The sequence below is a fragment of the Spea bombifrons genome, chromosome 4 (genome assembly GCF_027358695.1).
Source record: "Spea bombifrons isolate aSpeBom1 chromosome 4, aSpeBom1.2.pri, whole genome shotgun sequence".
In the NCBI taxonomy this organism is placed as follows: domain Eukaryota; kingdom Metazoa; phylum Chordata; class Amphibia; order Anura; family Pelobatidae; genus Spea; species Spea bombifrons.
In genome coordinates this window covers 88520089-88540377 of record NC_071090.1, presented here as the reverse complement: position 1 = coordinate 88540377, position 20289 = coordinate 88520089, and the positions used below count along the sequence as shown (strand labels likewise).

The following is a 20289-nucleotide window of genomic DNA, read 5'->3' as shown; positions in this document are numbered from 1 at the left end:
TGAAAAGTATTGAATTGTACACAAAAACAACCACAGAATGACACAAAAATGGTACAATTTCATAGTAATTAATTGTCCATGCTGTGCTAATCCAAAGACAAAACACTTAAAGATTTTTTTCCCCCAGATGCAATAATGAAATGGTTCAGGCATGCAGCAATGATTAAGAAATACACTTTAAATGGGTGAAAACGAAATATTCACTCCTTTCAGAAAACTCAAATATAAATGTATATTGCTAATATGCCCACTGTTATTTATTGACTTTATTAAAATCAATTGGAAACCCAATTAAAGATTTTTTTTTTCATTTTTGTTCTTATTATTTCTCCACACAGGCTTGCATTCACAGAACGTTTCCGTTAAAGCTTATAAGGGTGTAAGCTTGTGAGCAACGTCCTCTTTACCTAATGTATGAGTTTGCCTTAGTCTGTCTATTCTAGTTTATGTCATACCCTTTGAATGTATGTATTGTAAGAAGCGTTGCGTAAACTGTTGGCACAATATATACGCCAAATATAATAGTAATAATAATACAATTCTGCAGAGGATTTTTATGCCCTTTAAATGCACTTTAATTGTCTGGGCTACGGGGACTAACAAACTAAAGCTGGTGTCTGGTGTCATGTGTGCAGGAATCGTGGAAAGCCTGGCCAGTGGCCACCTCTCTGGGTCTCTTACAGTACACACAGGCTGCCAGCGTCTGTCACCTTCTTTCCGTGTCTGTTCCTTCAGTCCACTGTTTGTTTCTCTACTTGAGGAATACCTCCCACCTCTTCCTAACATGGAGCTGTCCCACAAGCCTCAACACAACCGAAAACTCTAAACCTCTGCTTAATCCCTCAGACTCTTTATATAGGAAATTACTGTAATGGTCACGGAGACTGGCTGGCATTAATTCCACAGCTGTGCTCTAAAGTTGCATTGCTGTGAGTGGAAGTAGTAACATGCATGTGTGTGTATGTGTGACTTGATCTGTCTGCGGGAGACAGATAGAGAAAGAGAGGGAGAGAGAGGAGCAGGGACTTGGCAGATCAGTGTTAGACAGCATTGTCCCTGCAGGCTCGTCTGTTTGAACATAGTGTAAGTGAGAGACAGCTGGTATTGGCACAGAGATGGCAACTGAAGGGGCTAGTGGCTTGCAAGTTCTGCTGTCTACACTACAGGTAAGAATGTAACACCAAATACATTCAAATTATTGCTTTCTTGTTGTCCTGTATAAAGAAGTTGAAAGTTGTACAGAATTCTATGTTTGTATACTGATCATTTTTTTAATACGTTACTATTCATTTGTTTGTTTTAAAATGTTATAAGCGCTGAATGAAATTCAGTATTCTATAACATCACTTTATGTATGTATAGAGTTTATGCAGGGAACAGTCACGCTTCAGTGTGATGCTTGGCATTTGTTGACAGTGGCCAGTCAGGTGAGCAGCCTGTCCCATTAATTCAGGATGCTGATAAGAAACTATTTGTCAAGGATTTATAAGGACCAGGCCATTAAGGGGAATAAAAATAGTCAAGGTTTTTAAGCAGACTTGGCTTTATGTGGCAGGGGGTGGGGGGGGTTCAGTTTATTCTGGTACTTCTATTTTGGACTCTTAGTACCTCATGTAGTGTGATGGTGGATAGGGTGCTTGGGGATGCCTGGAGGACTCTGAGTACATCTCTGTCGGTGGCCATCACATTTACGTTAGAAGAGGTTACACTCACTTGGGCAATTGACTCCTTACATTCTATAGTATGCAGAGTATCTCAACCCAGTTTTATTTGTTTTATGTAGACAGAGATACTATTCCAGCCTTCTAGGTATCATGTTTTAAAAAGGATGACTGCCAAGCTTTACTTTGCAATTGACTTGGAACTGGAAATGGTAATGGTCACCCGTAATAATATAAGAAGGGTGGTATGGAAGGCTTGTAATGATTTATGTGTAAAGGATGATGGCTCTTGGACCTAATGCAAAGGTGATCAAGGGTGTTTTCATTTCATAAGGTAAGGGATAGCTAGCAGTCAATTGACCAGCTGTTATAGAACAATTCTCGTTTTGGAAAGCCACCTGTTGCTTCTTCTTTTTTAAAACTGGATGACTAAATGAATTTTTAAATACAGTCTTTATAGCCGCAAGGGAATGCACATCCATGTTGGAACCATAAATACACTATGAATCTCATACGTAGGAAATCAAGCCTTCTTCTTGATTAGAATTGCTGCATAGCCCCTAGAAAATGTATGTTTTCTTGAGTACAAGAATGCAAAAACAACTCCCACAAAATTTCAAGAATCTTGAATCTAGAATCTAGACTGGTAAAAAGAGCCTCTCAATGCCAAATTTACTAGAAAAAAACATTTAATCTGTTCAATTGTGGTTATCGTGGTTTCCAACGGATGCTGTGCTGTAAATGTCTTCATCTGATAACATGCAATTTAGTGACTTCATGCCAGGATTATGGTCGATGAAGGAAATGTTTGCGTACCTTCACCTTGCTTAATACGGCAATACATCATCAGTATTACCGTATGTCAATCATCATGATGAGGGACTTATCCCGAGGGTCATCTTTCATGCAGGACAAAAGGGTCAACCAACGTTGCTGGACCTCCTGCATGAGGGGCTCAGGGTAGCCAGAGCCGATGAGTTCCCAGGTATTCTTAGGCCTCTTCAACAGCCGCCTGAATGGAAGTCTGTGGAATTCTCACTACAAAACTTTCTTAATGCTTTCAGCCTTAGAATACTCTAAAATGAGGTTTCTTAGTTAAAAGGACAGTCCCAGTTGTTTCCAGGTATCAGTAATAAGGGCTTTTGGAATTTTTATAACAGGATGCACCATTACAGACATCATTCCTAGGACTGTTGGATGCTTAAACTCTTCCTAGAAACAATTCTTTAATCAAGTGAAAATCTGACTTCATGATTTTTCAGGGAATTCTTAATTATCACTTGCAACAAAAGCAAGCACTGATAGGCTGTTGCCATAGAAACTGAAGGGCTAAGTGTTTAACATGCAGAAGAGCTCGGTTGATAGAACAGCTTCGTCACGTTCTCTGTGGCCTCATCCAGGTTGGTTGTCAGGAGCACTCCGTGTACCCGACATCCAATCTGTTGTGGGCTACAACATCTGGCCAGCATCTAAACGGAACTGCTTAACCGCTGTGCTGGTGGCTTTACAGGCTGAGATGTTGGGGTGAGTACTACAGGACGCTTCCTTTAAAGTTTGATTGGAAACACCCAGTACACTTGATTGCTACTAAATAGACATTTAGAGAGTTTACTGCTGGACATGCATGCTGAAAAGAGAAAGTGAGTCTCCAAAATATTTGTGTTACTTCTTCTTGTGTTGTGATGGCGGTCCATGAAAAATGCTGCCTATGTGAGTCCATTTGATTAAATGAGCTTTATAATTAGTGCAATTATTTCACTTACAAAAAAACACAATTGATAATGATTGTCAGGTCGCCCCAAGGTCAGCCAGCTGCCGCTATGTAATCATATGGACACACAGCTGAATGTCTAACTTTGTGTGTATGGGTTACAATTCTTTAACAAAGGTAGGGATATCGGCATACCTGGGAACTCTCCGGGTTTGCCAGGAGATTGCCGGGTGAGCACTGCTTCTCCGGTTCTCTGTGTCAAGACCCGAATCCTCTGGGTTGCGGGAGCGGGGTCTTGCCCATTTTCCCTTTAAATGGGGGTGTTTCCCGCTGCCGTCGGCAGGAACTCCCCAGACGTCAGCGGTAACTCCCACTGACATCCGCAGGAACGCCCCAGCATCAGCGGAAATGCCCCCGATGCCAGTGGGGACTCCCACCGACGTCAATATACGACTTTGTGATAACTCGGAAGGGTTATACTTTCATACATATCATGCAAGTAACATGAGAACAAAAATATTATCACTAAACTAACATAGAAACTTAGAAGGCGTTTTCTACAAAAAAGTATGATGCCTGCAAGTACCCTAATTTTGGTAATATTTAATATATGTCATGCAACGTCAACTCTGTATTCAGGGTAGCAGTCCAGAGGAGGACCTGGGGTATTAACTATAATCTCGTTTTACCATTTACCATTCACCTATAAAGCCTATTAGCTGCAACATTGTCTTTGGGGTGTATTCACTAAATGAAGAGTTAGCTGAAAGTTTGCATTTTTAGCTGCTTGACTTTACTATAGATAATGAAGAGCCAAGCTAAGTGAGCTTCTGCTGCAGGAAGAGCTTGGCTAACCCTGGGCAATGTATAATTAAATCAAAGAAATTTCTTCAAAGTCTCCTCACCCATTGATTTATACATTATACAGGGCCAATGCAGACCTTCTTACTGGAGAAACATGTAAGTGAATAGTGAAGTGAGAGAGTTAAAACATCAACTCACCCTTTAGTGAATAAACCCCTTTGACAAAGACTTCCTGGCACTGATTCCTTCACCAGATGAATTTAATGAAACCAATATATTTGGTGGTCTTATAATAATCTGCATACATAATGTGTTTTAAAGGTGCTGTTCCACTTAACATATTAGCATGTTAAGTGAATTGACCTTAGCAGGTCTGTATTTATAGTCTTTCGAAGCTTTCATCACATGCAAACAACATAGAAGCTTTCTGTTTCTGTGGCAACAACCTATGACTGCCTGCCTTTGTGTCACGTGACAATTAAGTATTCCCGAATGAAAGTAATGAATGAGACAACTTTACATGATCAAATAATCATGCCTGGAAAAGGGTCGTGAATTCAACAGTACGAGGACTGTTGTTTCTAATGCTGACTACAGTTGGAAAAGTGTTATAGTCCACAGAGTAGGCGCAGCAGCACCTTTAATGTGTTTTGTGTTTATAGCAATTACAAGGTTATGCGTCACTGCTTTGTATTGTTTGTGTCATGGGAGCAGGCCTGCTAATAAAGTTACAATGAGTGGGAGGAGTCACATTGGTAACTGACTCCAGAGGGAGAGTAACTGACAGCAGCCATGACAGACACTGCCTGTGAGTTATGCTAGATGTTTCATGAATAAAGCAGTTAACAGAAGATCTACTGGAGTGTTTATTTCATGACATGGTGTCAGAAGTGCTGTTTACCCTACATTAACAGTCTGCAAGTTTGCCAACATGTCCAAGTTTCAGCCTCCTGAACCCTTTGATTTCTCTCAGCCTGCAGCATGGCCAGCATGGCGTCAGAGGTTCTCCCGGTTTCGCATCGCTTCAAAATTGGATAAGGAGAGTGGAGAGGTACAGGTTAACTCACTCTTGTATGCCATGGGGAAGGATGTAGAGCCCATATATAATGCATTCATTTTCCAGGAAGGGGAAGAATATAACTTTGATATTGTCATGGACAAACTGAGTGCCCATTTTGTCCCATGGAGAAATGTAATCCATGAAAGGGCCTGTTTCTATAAACGCAGTCAGCTAGCAGGAGAGTCTGTGGAGTCCTTTGTACGCAGTTTATTTGAAATGGCAGAGTACTGTGAATTTGGTCCTGCTAAGGAGGAACACATCCGTGACCGAATTGTTATTGGTGTAGCTGATGCTGATGTGTCGCAGAAGTTGCAGCTGGAGCCTGAACTGACACTAGATGTGGCTATCAGAATGGCACGCCAAAGCGAGATGGTAAAAGCACAGAATGTGACCATGAGGTCTGAATGCATGGTGAATGAAATGCAGACTACCACACGTTCTATTAGAGAGAAGCATAGTACGGGCAGTAGGCTGCAGACTGCAGAAGGGCTGAAATCACGCTGCTCTCGCTGTAACCGCATTCATGGACCGAAAACCCCCTGCCCTGCTAAGAATAAGAGATGTAGAAAATGCAATCGCATGGGTCATTTTGAAGTTACATGTAAAACAGAGATGGTAAAGGAAATTGAAGTTGGATGTGAATCTGAATGTACAGATGAACTATTCCTTGGATCTGTATCACAGTGGCTGGACACCGATGACTGTTGGAGTGTGGAACTCCCTGTGATGGGGGCATGCATCAAATTCAAGATTGACACAGGGGCAGATATCTCTGTTATGTCTGAGAAAAGCTTTAAATCATTACCACAATGCCCCATCTTGGAAGCTAGCAGAGCATGTGTCCGCAGCCCAGGAGGGCGTGTAGACTGTGTGGGCAGATTCCTCGCACGCAGTGTGTATAAATCAAGGCACTTCACCTTCTGGATCTATGTCATAAGAGGTCGGTGTGGTAACAACCTCCTTAGCCGCACAGTGGCTTGTAGATTAGGCCTTGTCTCTAGAATTAATGAAATACAGAGTGACATGTTTGGAGACATAGGACTATTAAACTGTGAACCGGTACGGATTCAACTGAGACCCGATGCTGTTCCTTACAGTTTGTCTACTCCTCGCAGGATACCATTTCCTATTTTGCCCAAGGTAGAGGCTGAACTGAAGCGTATGCAGGCTCTAGGGATAATTGAGGTGGTGACGGAAGCAACCGACTGGTGTGCACCCATGGTGCCGGTAACAAAGAAAAATGGAAAAATCAGAATTTGCGTGGATTTAAAACGTCTGAATGCGGCAGTAAAAAGAGAACGGTATGTCTTGCCTACACTTGAGGATATTGCACCTAAGCTGGCGGGGGCACGATTCTTTTCCACACTAGATGCCTCTAGTGGATTTTGGCAGATCCCCTTAGATCCAGGTAGCCAGAAATTAACTACTTTTATCACCCCTGTCGGGCGGTTCTGCTTCCGCCGCCTCCCTTTTGGCATCTCCTCGGCTCCAGAGATCTTCCAGCGAGAGATGAGTGCTCTCTTGAGGGACCATGAAGGCGCAGTAGTTGTCATGGATGATATTCTGGTCTATGGCTCTACAGCAGAGGAACATGATCACCGTTTGGAAAAAGTGCTACAGACTATCAGACAGTCTGGACTTAAGCTGAACAAAGATAAATGTTGCTTTAAACAATCTGAATTGCGCTATTTTGGACATCTTGTAAGCAGTCAGGGCATAAGGCCCGATGAAAGCAAAGTACATGCCGTCACAGAAATGAAAAGCCCTGCGACAGTGCAAGAACTTAGGCAGATTCTGGGTCTTATTAATTTTCTGGGCAAATTCTTGCCAGATCTATCAACAGTTTTGCACCCGGTGACCGAACTGTTAAAAAATGATGTTGCCTGGTACTGGGGTGAGCCCCAAGAGAAGGCTTTGGCTCAGGTGAAGAAGATGTTGGTGTCAGCACCAGTATTAAAATTCTATGAGTCTACCAGGACAACAGTGGTGAGTGCAGATGCAAGTTGTTATGGGCTTGGCGCCGCACTGCTACAGGAACATGATGGGGAATTGTGTCCAGTGGCCTTCTGTTCACGGACCCTAACAGATACTGAAAAGCGGTATGCCCAAATTGAGAAAGAGTGTCTGGCGGGTGTGTGGGCCTGCGAGAGATTTCAACGATATCTAGTGGGCCTGGATTTCTTCAGCCTGGAAACTGATCATAAGCCCCTGGTGCCTCTGATTAACTCATTTGATCTGGATAAGGCCCCAATTCGCTGCCAACGGCTACTAATGCGCCTTCTGAGGTTCAATGTCAAAGCCATACATGTTCCTGGGAAGAGGATGGTGGTAGCTGATACTCTGTCAAGACTTCCCTTAGAAGACAGTGACTTCTCTGACTCTGACTATGAGGTCCAAATGTTTGTGGACTCTGTTATGTCTTCACGTCCAGTTTCAGAAGCAAGACTAGAAAAAATCAAACAAGAAACCTTGCAGGATGCTGATCTCCAGGATGTTATCCGGTTCATTCGGGAGGGTTGGCCAAGCTGCCGATCCGCCTGTGTGTCCCTAAGCAGGTATTATACTGAGAGGGCTCACCTCTCTGAGGTGGATGGCCTTATTCTTTTCCAGGATAGGATTGTCATCCCAACAAGCTTAAGGCGCGAGGTGCTACAACAGCTACACCATGGCCACCAGGGCATCACAAAGTGCAGAGAAAGGGCTGCGCTATCAGTTTGGTGGCCTGGCATCAATGTGGATATAGCAGAACTGATCTTAAGGTGTGCTTTCTGTCGTGATAATCGGCCTACTCAGAGGAAGGAGCCCCTGGTAACATCCCCACTGCCTGGGGGCCCCTGGCAAAGGATTGCTGCTGACCTATGTGAGATGAGGGGTAGGAGATACCTGATTGTGGTAGACTACTACTCAAGATACATTGAAATAGCACCTCTCACTGCAATGACTAGCCGAAGTGTCATCTCCCATCTCAAAAGCATGTTTGCTAGATGGGGCATTCCACTGGAGTTTGTGAGTGATAATGGCATGCAGTTTGCCTCTGATGAGTTCAAAAAGTTCAGTGAGGAATATGATTTTCGGCACACCACGTCTAGCCCACACTACCCGCAGTCCAATGGGGCTGCTGAGAGGGCCGTCCAGACTGCTAAGCATATTCTGAAACAGCAGGATCCGTACCTAGCCCTCATGGCTTATAGGGCCACACCGCTGCAGGCAACCGGTACAAGTCCAGCTCACCTCATGTTGGGCCGCCACATGCGTACCACTGTCCCTCAGTGGAATCTCAGTGTACCGGCAAGTGATGACCTTCCATGGGCAGTGAAGGAGAGAGACGAAAAGATGAAGACGTCTTATCAATTCTTCTACAACAGAAGACATTCAGCACGCCCTCTGTCTAAATTGTCCCCTGGCCAGAGTGTTAGGGTGAAGCTAGACCAGGAGACAAGCTGGAAGACCCCTGCTACTGTTATATGTCACTCTCAAGACCCACGTTCCTATGTAGTACAGACCAACACAGGTGCTGTGCGCAGGAACCGCAGGCATCTCCAAGCTATTCCAGATTTAGACTGCGGAGAACAACCTGGGGAACACTGCACTGATACTCCACTGGCAGATAGTGGACCATGCCCAGTTTCGCAACCAGAGCGTAATACAGTTGTTCCAGGAGGTTCCCAGGTCTCTGCTGCCTCCAATAACTTCAAGACAACTTCCAGCGGCAGAGTGGTGAAACCTCCAATCCGTTACAGGGACACAAACTGTATAATGTTTAGTTAGTACAGTAACATGAAGAATGGGCAGAATAATCCCTATGTTACTGGGGGCTAGGGTAGTCTACCCCGATGCCCAAGTCAGGAATATGTTGTTGTTTAGTTTAAAATATATGCATATTACCTACCTCCCTGCTGATGGTACCTTTTATATTGTTATGTGTTGCTGGTGTTTGTTCTTATTTCTTTAAGGAGGAAGATGTCATGGGAGCAGGCCTGCTAATAAAGTTACAATGAGTGGGAGGAGTCACATTGGTAACTGACTCCAGAGGGAGAGTAACTGACAGCAGCCATGACAGACACTGCCTGTGAGTTATGCTAGATGTTTCATGAATAAAGCAGTTAACAGAAGATCTACTGGAGTGTTTATTTCATGACAGTTTGGTTTGTTCTTCTCTGATCGTTTGCGCTTGGCTCTGACAGATATGTATAGACACAAGCGGTCGTGTTACGATAAATGGTCAGGACTAAATTATCATGCCGAGCAAGACAACTTCAAATAGATCAACTGCTTTGGTTGAATCAGCCTGACTTCAAAAGGGCTTCTTGGAAATGTTTGCACCCTTGGTGATTTCTTTTTCTTTTAAGGGGCACTGTGATTTAAAATAGAACAGTACGGCACTGGTAGGGTTGCGTGGGATCAGTAGCTCCTTCTAAATGTGCTCTTCATTTAGTGCTGACTTGAGGGAAGCGGAGACAACGTTGCTGAATGTGCGTTAACTTGTTTACTGCCAGGGTCCACAATGCGTATCCAGATTGGCCCTTCTTGCCCGCTGTACTTGGACAGTGGCTCTCAAACTCTGGTCAGCTGACCATTAGTAGTCCACTAGAACTTTCATGGTGGTTAGGATGAAGATGGTACAAGTGATATAAAGGACCAGATAGGGCTTTCAAAAAAGATGTCCTAACTAGACCTTTTTTTTAAATGTATATTAGTTTTAAGAATTTGGTATATATATACATATATATATATATATATATATATATATATATATATATATATATATATATATATAATTATAGGAAAGAGAGATATTCACCATGTTTCCCTAAATTAGTTGGAACACATGGCCATTTTTTTCCAAGACAAAAAGTATTGAGGCGCTCATTCCATTCTTTGAGTTGATATATCTTACATACATGGTCCCACTTTTTATGTGCTGGTCAGCAGCATGCAAATGTTTGTCCTAACAATGGCTAATGTGGTCACCCTATACTCAATGGCACTTACTTCTAGGGATTGGCAAGGTGTCTGTACACGGACACACGTATCCCTGATATAGCATGGAGACGTCCATTGTGTCTATGGAGCATTTAATCAAATCTCCTTCATAAAGTCCAATAACTTTGGTAAATGTCCATCATATGACATGTCAGCACCTACCCCTGCTTACTACACGGCAGAGTGGTTTCTAGTTGATTTATAAACGACTACTTTAATGTACACTGGGTTATTTTAGGGTCTGTTATTCTGTTTGATATTTACTACATATTTGACACTGAATAAGTTGTATGCCCTTCTTCTTCACAGAGGAAAAGTCTATGTACTCATGGCTAGAAAGGCGATAACATTTCTGTCAGTTGATTTAACTTTTGCACTGGCCCTAAAATGTCCCTGTGGTCTCGTAAAATACTTGGAATGTTTTAGATGCAATGAAATTTGATTTGTGTTCATGCTGTTAACAGCTTTAACATTTTACCTCCTACTTCAGCTCTGAAAGCCAGAATGCTACCTGAATTTTGTGTTAATATTCTGCTTGTGTCATTAGCATTTTATCGCCTTACTGTAACAAGTCCATTTATGTAATATAAAGCAGACGCTATTTCTTCTGTATGTTCATAACAGTAGTTGCCCAGTTGTACTGTTATGCTTTTTTGTCACGTATGTCATATGTCAACTTATGATGCAGTTTAAGCTACGAGTTAAATTAAATGGTGCATAGTTAAATTTTTTAATTAACAATATCCAATTAAAGATGATCACTGATCGTAAAATATTTCACCTATATAGAACTTTTTTTTTTAATGTTCACTTAAGTAATAAAATATAATTCTTAGTTGTACTTTACTTGAAACCTGCCATTTGTTGCTATTTCACTCTAAGAAGCACAGACCTGATTTTCCTAGAGCTGGTTCCTGGTTCCCTGTCCTGTCTTAGTTGCAAACGCCGTTTAGTTTTAAATTGTTATTGACCCAACCTTGGCAAGTGAAGATGCCTGACTTCAGCCACCTGAAACGACGTGATAATGCAATCTGCCCTGAGGAATAATTTATTAGAAATTCCCTGGCTAAGCTTTTGGTGTGGGTAGATGTGATGGACAACATAAATCTTAGTAACCCAAAACCTGCTTCTGGACACTTATGGACACTGCCCCTCTATCCTGGGTAGCTCCCCAATTGTCCTGTTTTTGCCCCAGTCAGCTCTGCCCCTCCCTGCTACTTACCACAGCTGCCAACACAGGTGTCCCGGTTTGGCCACATGCCACTGTGGCACTGCACTTAGGTACATACCTGGGAGCTTGTGGGCTCCGGCTACCCAAAGCCTACCCATGTGGGACACAGCCAGGACTACCCACTGACATCAGTGGATAGTCCTGTTGACATCCAGGCATGCCCGCTAGTGCCGGGGCGCGTTCCCGCTGATGTCAGTGGGCATTCCCCCACCCATTTAAAGGGGAGATGGGCGAGGAGTGGGGCATGTCAAGATGGGTTGTTTCATTTAGGACTTAGTTGTCCAATACATCGTGTTTAGCTGTAATTTTCTTCTTTCCCGTTTACTGAACCCACACACATTATATATTGTTTTTTTTCAGGACAAGAAGGGCTTTCTTTAGATGACATTGTTTTGATTGTATCATATTATTTACTATTAAAAAAAGTATAAAATATGGTGAAACATTTAGAAAAAAATGACTGTTTCTAACTTTTAGTTGAAAAATCTGCTAAATAGATTCTACTATTTGTCCTGAGTTTAGAAATACCCAATGTTTTTATGTTTTTTTGCTTTTTTCTACCCATTATGGGGCAATAAGTACAGGTAGCGTTTTGCTATTTCAAAGCCATTTTTTCCAAATCTGCTAATTCTTCCCCCCATGTGCCATTTCGGGTATCTTTGAAGCCGGCCAATGCAATTTACCCCATCAAGTCATATATTTTTGAAAACTAGACAGCCCAGGGTATTCCAAATGCTAGTATTTTAACCCTTTCCAAGCACTTATTCTACCATCAGCCTTTGTCAAACTTTATGGTAGTAATTTTTTTGCATTTGTTTTTTCACACACATTTTACTTCAGGTATGAATAAACAGGTTCTGGTATATGTCACTATCACAAAACACCCCAATATGTGTTCAGCAACATCTCCTGAGCGCAGTGATACCCCACATGAATGATTTTGCCTGGCTGTTTGGGGGCAAAAGGGCCACATTTGGGGCATGCACATTTTTCAATGTTGAACTTTGGCATTTGGGGATCCACTGCCCATGCCCTATTTGGTACATCTTTGAGCCGGGCCATTTCAGTGTGCCCAACAAAACCATATATTTTTGAAAACTACACACCACAGTGTATTTTAAATGCTGGTATTTTAACTCTTTGCATGCACACATTTTACCACCAGCATTGTTTCAAAGTTTGCAGTAGTATTGTTGTGTGTGTATTTTTCCCACACACACCTACTTTATGTATGAATTTACAGCTCCTGGTATATGACGCTGTCACACGACACCCCAATATGTGTTCAGCAACATCTCCTGAGTACAGTGATACCCCACATGCATGGGTTTGTCATTTTTTTGGGGAACTAAAAGGCCACATTTGGTACGTGTGCATTTTTTTTAATTGGAAATTAGATGTGTGGCCATCCTTCCCCCCGTGTTAATTGGGACATTGTTGAATCCGGCCAATTCAATTTACCCCATCAAATCATACATTTTTTAAAAGTAGACACCCCATGGGCATTTAATATGCCAGTATTTTAACTCTTTCCATGCGAGAATTGTTTTAAGCTAATATGCTAATTTTAGGACTTGCTCACAAAAATATATTTTTTTTATATATATATATATTTTTTTTTTGCCTTTTTTTACATTTTTTTCAACTTGAAGGTTCCCCTGATAGTGACATCAGTGGGAAATTATTTTTACATTTTACTGGTTTTTTACTATTTTTTTCTAATTATTAATTTTATTTTATTTTTAATTTATTTTTACTAATCACACTGTAATTAGAAAGCTGAGCTCCATTGACTTGCATGGTTGAATGCAGTACCTGTATTCAACCTGCAAGTGGAGCCAGAGTTCTCTAGAGGGTCTGGAGACCGTCTAGCAGACTTTTTAGTCTTTATTGTTTTTTTTACAGGGCGGCCGCCATCTTGCTTGATGGCGAAGATCACCTGCAGCGGCGGCTGTGACCGCTCTCCGGAGCGGTCACAGTCCATCCCAAGGTAAGTGTTTGGTGTCGCTGGATGCCTCCTGATCGAGGCATTCCAGCGACACCATTTAAGTTTAGGAGGCGATCGTTGATCGCCTCCTAAACGCTTTTAAAACGGGCGTCCGCCGCCATACAAAGTATGGCGGATGTTGACGCCCCGGGGAGGGGCCAGAGATGGCCCCTTTGTGCCGATCATGGCGTTGCTGAATGCCTCGAGGTTGAGGCATTACAGCAACGCCATTTCGGTGCAGAAAGCGAAAATAGTTCGCTTTCTGCACCCGTTTAAAGACGTGCCGGTCCTGGCACGTCAATTGTCGTCAAGGGGTTAAAATTTACATTATTGGTAGATTAAATTAAAAATACAAATTGTAATCCCATTTCACCATCTTCTGAATAGTGTAGGGTAGATTACTGCATATATTATTATTATTATTATTATTATTACATTGAATTGGGGAGTGCCAACAGATTGCATATTCCTTTTACAGAGGGAATGCAAAATTAACAATAACATTAGCATTAACAATAGCATGAACAAATATAAAGCCCAATGGTAAAAAGAGAAGAGGGCCCTGCTCTTGCGAGTTTATAATCTATTAGTAGATAGAAGTGGAATGAGACAGAAGATCTAGTGGGGTTAGGTAATCCAGTAATCACATGGAAAAACATTGCCTAACAACTTTATTAAATTGTCCATAAATATGTTAATATGATATATTTGATCTGCCATGGTCTCAATTCCCAGCTCTAATTCTTAAGAGTAAAAAAAAAAAAAATATGCGTACACGAATATATAGAACTCCGTAGGAAGAATATATTGGTCCCTATAAAACCTTCACAATGTAGCTGGAACACGGGGGATTTTCTAATCTGAAATTTCATCAGTTTCCATCCCTGCACCTGTTTCGTAGGTGCTTTATATGTCCCAGGAGTAAAATACCTTCTTCTCATAAAGAACTTTCATGAAAGGGTAATACTGATGCTTCCAAGCATGGAAACCAACATACTGCTTCTCTGAAACTTATTTAGAGCCCACCACTCTTATTCTCATCGTCATCGGTGTTCTTGTTTATATTATGTAGTACAAATAATTCATAATAATTCATCACAGCAGATTCGGATTCTGTTGCCAACCTGACAAACTAAATAAAACTTCATTTGAGGGCACTTTCAACCTTCACTATTCAATAATTAATTATACTCGGAAATGCCTGAATAGATACATTTTATTCTATTTTATTTTTGCAGTAGAGATCCCGCCTAGTTATTCAGCTTAAGGTTATGAATCAAACAGCTTGATGTATTCATTTACCTAACATTTTTTGTACTAATAGATACATAAATGCTGTATATAATGCCGGTGCTATATAAATACAAGATAACAAAAATAATAATAAAATAAAAATTCCAACACAATTCCAACTCAATATTTTTTACTGAAAATATGTATTTTAATTTGGTTATGCATGAATGAATTAGCGTGAAAACATACAGGTTTTAGGTGTAGCGCTAAGCGAATGATTTTTCCCTTAATTGCTCTAATTAGAATAATGTTTGCTTTGCACCATTCTGTCACACTGCAGGGAGGTCGCAAAAACACTTGACAGCTTTTACAAATAGTGACCTCTGTCATAGATATATGATTTCTTTGTCGCAGAAGAACAATGTTTTCTTTGTGTTCAATTAGTGCAAGTATTTTTATAAATGTTATCTCAAATATAGCAATAATACCTAGGTTTGTTATGATATGTTATATATGGTGATAATTAGGATCAAAATGTTAAGTAGCTGTAAAATAAGTGTACAGTTATCATTTAATATTACTAGTGTATATGTTCACAGGTAAGTTCTAAGGTAAGGTATGATACCCATAGGCTAAGCATTGCAGTATTTCTGCTATGGAGCATGTGAAATTTTGATCAATAACTTACGTAAAAGATGCCCGTAAACACACTAGGGATATTGACTGATAGCATAAAAATTGGTCCCATTGACAAGTATGTAGAGGGTAAGGTCTCTTTTCAGGACTATAGACTCCGTGCAGAGGAATCCGACATGTTTTTTTTAAAAATAAAATTGGGACTCTAATTTTGTTTTTATTTTTAAAAACTTTCATATGACTCCATAAAGTTACATACGCAGAAGCAGGAATAGTATGCCAATTTGCTCATTGTTAATAAATTAGCCAGACACTCTGACTAATGACTAGAGGAAATAATTAAGCAGGACATCATTAGCATTATTGCCATAAAGCATCAGCTCAATATTGCCTGAGCAGGATAAGTCACTCAAGACATCACATGACTGACAACAATGGCAGCCTCCAGGTCTGCAGATAATGAACTTTATTGGAAGTAAATTAAATAAAACCAAATTTTATTCAATGCTGAACTACATTACTATATGCAGTGCTCTCTTTAAGGCTCAATGGCAAAATAATTCCCCCCTTTAAACTCCCAGTATTCCACGGAGTGTCACTGTTGTTCATAATACTCCATGCAGTATAAGGGAGTGATGCAAAATTCTGGCGCATGATGCCATTCTCTGAAATCAGCACTGGCTGAATCTCTTAAAAGAGAGGGTAATCCCGTGGAACGCTATAAATATTCCCCTTGAAACAGTAGAAGGACGGCTATATTTCTTCTTATTTTTCCTTTGGTTGGTGTTGATTTTTTATGCAGGGCCAATGACTCAGACGCAGTCTAAGGATCTTTCTTTCCATAGACACACATTGCTTGACTCATGGATTCTCAATGTGCACCTGTTTACATGAAGCCTTTCTGAATCCCAAACAGCAGAATCAGTTTTGCTTTGATTGGCTTGTGCCCAAAAGACATTTGTTCCGAGACATTGATTTTACGTCTAAATTGTCTTATGGAACATTTTGTAACATGTTTTTGAAGTGTACTTGTCGTTTAGTTTTAACATTAAAATATAATATCTGGTAACCACTTACAATACTGGCTACGATACCTATAGCCATCCCAAATTCTGTACAAAACATTACATTTCTGTTTCTTTGGAAAACCCAATGGAGACCATCCACAAAACACTTGCTCCTATTATTGACAGTGGCGTTAAAAGCCACTCTCAACAAGAAAAACAATATTTTTGGATTATTAATGATATGTATTTGTGTTATTTTTTCTTTTTTTCTTGAGATCCAGACATAGCACTACTAGCAGATAATAAACGACTTATTGGTTTATGTAATGGGAAATGTCTACTGTTTATGGAACCTATGGTTAGATTCAAATTACCTGACACAATAAATCTTCCATTGCACCCCATAGAAGAATTGTTACCTAATTACCAGATAAAATACCTCAGGTTTGAAGAAGTTTGAAGAAAGTATGAAAAGGGGTCTTGGTTTTCAGTGCACATTTTATTAAAGAGCGCACAGAAATGTTTTGCATCTATCCATACACATTCCCATAGAACAAATCGACGCATTTAGATTTGAATATTTGCCACCGTGGATCCCCAAAGAGCTCAAATTTCTTCTTTACAACAACAGTTGGTATTTTTATATACTTGCGCTATTCATATCCACTCAGAGCAAAAACTAAAAATGACAACCAAGAAGCTGATACATTTCAACTATAAGATTGGATAGAGTACAGAGAAAGTTATGAGGCCTAGAACTTCTTTGCAAGGCTACTAATGTGTCTTATACATTTTCTTTAGGACTTTGCTAAATACATACTAACATTTTGTCGGAAATACTCTTCTAGGCCACAGAGTTACTCTGTATAGAGTCAGGTTTAAGCTTTGGTGAAACAAAGGCCTTCTAATTGTTGGACAATTCTCATTATCCCAAAGACGACACTATAATACAAAAAAGAAAGGAGCAATTCACAAAGTCATAATATCGGTATTAATTATAAAAATCAATTACATGTTGATAGTGATTAGGAACAGTATCTTGTACTGTAGAAAGTTGTGCACTCACAAGCATAGAGAGCATTGCTGGTCCGCACTGTAGACCATAGACACAGTATACATTTGATGAACAGACAACCTGAGGTGATGGTGCCTTAAAACTCTGTAAGATGTATAGAAATTTTAAAAAAATCTCATCTTATAAAACATTTGATGCACAAAATGGTGTTACTGGTTCTCTGGGCAGTATATATCTAGGGTGGATAAATGTAGTCAAAGACACTTTGTGGGGTAATACACACTGCATAAGTTGGTTAGGCAGAGCTCCACTTCTAAAGATGGCAGTGATGCCACTGGTAACACAATTCAGCAGTTAGAATACCTTTTCATGAAACATTCATTGCACTGCCCTAAATGCAGCACCGACTGTTCATCATTGTATAATTTTATACAAGTTGTCCTTTAGTAGTTTGGATAATGTGTCTTTTCTCAACGGCTTCATTCCAAGACAGATCTCTTTTGAAGGAGAGTTGACTAAGGTGACGGTAGCTGTTGCCAGCAGGCTGCAGTTAGCCAGCTCATGAGTGGAGGTTACCATGATTTTGCTTTGGAGCCACAAATAGCTTTATATTTCTCTACAATCTGACCTCACCATGGAATGTCACTTGATACACATTGTTAGACTGTATAAACATCTCTCAAACTGCCCTGTCTAATTATACTTCTTTACATCACCCTGCTCCTATCTGCATGACAATTAAATATATACAAAAAAAACCCTCCAAATTCTAATTTTATGCAATCTGAGCTTACCTTGGAACCTCATTTAACATTTGGCATAACACGCAGTATCATGTAGTAATACTACCCAAACTTAATATACCTTTAATATCACATGCAGGAGTGTAACATAGGCCCCTGAAGCCCCTGAACTGTAGGGGACCCTCAGACCTTAAGGTCTGCAATATGTATTCCAAAACAGAGGAGAGGGATTTGTACAATGCACTTAAAGGGAGGCAGGCGATGTAAATTGTGCAAAATGCAAGTAGGGTGCTGAGTTGTTTAGCAGGGGGCATTAGTAGCAGAAAGGGGTGGTTATGCCGCTTTACATATTGCAATTACAGTACTGTGCAAATTTGTGTAGCGTTCCATATTTTATCCAGGTCTGCTACCCCAGCCTTAGCACGTTTTGGGGAAATACCCTTGGCGTTTTTCTAAAGCATTCAGGGGAAGGGGCTGTGTTCTTTTGTGTTCCATAGGGTGTACTTCCTTGCCGTTGTGTCCCGTTCAAACACTACCTGGAGACAAGTGCTTGACGGTAGATGTGTTCAACCAAACGCATCTCCTGGCATGTAATATACTTACTGCCAGTCAGCTCCAGCTGTGGCTCAGCAAATGTTGTGGGGTGGTTGTATAATAAGACTCTCCCATTGATTTCTGTAATGTCTGACCACGGATGGGGGTGGGGGAGCAACTGTGGAGCTGCAGCTTCTTCCTTAGTTAAGTAGGGGTGAATGAATGCATATTTTGCATTCATCATTTATGGGGAAACAAAAAAAAGAATTGTATGTAAGTGTGCTTCGGTGCAAAATCTTAATACCATCAATTTGATTTACCCTTACTTTTTCTTGGAATGCAACATGCCTCTTAAGAATAATATCCAGCAATGTGGAATAAAAAGAAAAGAGAATGCAATAGTATAATATCACAGCTCAGAAATTGTTACTAGTGCACTTATTATGTATTAGCATATTCACCAAGGGTTGCAGTCGTGTCACAAGGATGAGAATATTTAAGTATCATTCATCAGTAGTGGATATCTTTTTTTTATGGAGGTTTCTTCAAAACCAACCCAAAATCTGCCTGCGGCCTGCGACACCACCTGGTCGAAGCAAAAATACTATATCTATTTATTCTCTACATCCTTTCGATTTAACTTGAAGCAATTTATTTTAGGTTCAGTTGGTTTTAAAGAAACTTCCCTTCTTATTCCTGTGATACGACTGCAACCATGGATTCTATTTTATTTTTATTCCATACTGCTGAATATTAATTTCAGCAGTATAGAAAAATGATATATATATCCAATTTTCGTACTGAGTGTCTCTTTAAGGGGAAAGCTGCTTTTGTGAAAGGGTCGAAGGAGTTCATTGTTACCACTTTAATTCATCTGGATTAAAGAATCACATAGCGATAAATAGACTAAAATTTGCAAATGAAAGATAAATGTGAAAGGTACTCAAACAAGAGGCAGAGAAGGAAAAAAAAACTCCCATAAAGCCATGGAAAGGGAAATAGATGAAAAACATAATAAATACGTGTCAAATTTCATAATAAAAGTAATAAAATGATAATGAAAAACAATAAAAACAATAAAGAATGTCAGTGAAAGTCAACTGATTGATGATGAAATATAGAAGAAGTTATACTGTTGGTTGCAGAAAAATCCACTGCAGTAGTTAAAAGGGTGATGGATGAACAAGTACTAACTTGAAGCTTTTAAGATAAAGGGGCACTCAGGAGGAAGATAACACACTGCCGATGAATAGAAGAGCATTAAAAGCATAAAGCTTTTTAGACAAACTGCTATAACTATTATACTGCTTAATATTAAATCTACCACAAGCTATAGGTATGACACATTCACAACCTGACACCGAGTGCATTGCTTTCAGAAACAGAACTTGACAGCAGAACCATTTAGTCCCTGTACTCTGCCCATTGTTTTTACCCGTTGTAGGACCATAGTCTTTGTCCTATATTCGGAAAAAAGTTTTGTACTGCAAATACTATCTCGTTAAAACCAGAAAAGCTTAATTTGGAAAACAAGCAACTGCAGGGAAGAAACCGTGACCTTTATCATGCAAAGGAAATTATTAGGGGATTTCTTGGAAAACTGTACGCAAACTCTATTGGATATAGGGAATTTGTCCAATTATCTTCTTTGGGTGGCAATTATTCTTGCGTTGAAAGATGATGA

At 40.3% G+C, this 20289-nt stretch overlaps 1 protein-coding gene and 1 long non-coding RNA gene across 2 annotated transcripts in view; both read left to right on the top strand.

Annotated features, from left to right (window-relative positions):
- The first annotated feature begins 767 nt into the window (after positions 1-767).
- The window catches only part of AGBL1 (AGBL carboxypeptidase 1), a 207478-nt gene continuing 187956 nt past the window's right edge, over positions 768-20289 (top strand). Inside the window, exon 1 of the mRNA XM_053463773.1 lies at positions 768-1166. Within this exon, the coding sequence (XP_053319748.1) occupies positions 1116-1166 (51 nt within the window). The 5' untranslated portion in view covers positions 768-1115. The remainder of the gene's footprint in view (positions 1167-20289) is intronic.
- LOC128490622 (uncharacterized) lies at positions 5177-9348 on the top strand. The gene is made up of 2 exons (XR_008353965.1): positions 5177-5227; positions 9190-9348. It is a non-coding gene; the product is annotated as an uncharacterized LOC128490622 (long non-coding RNA).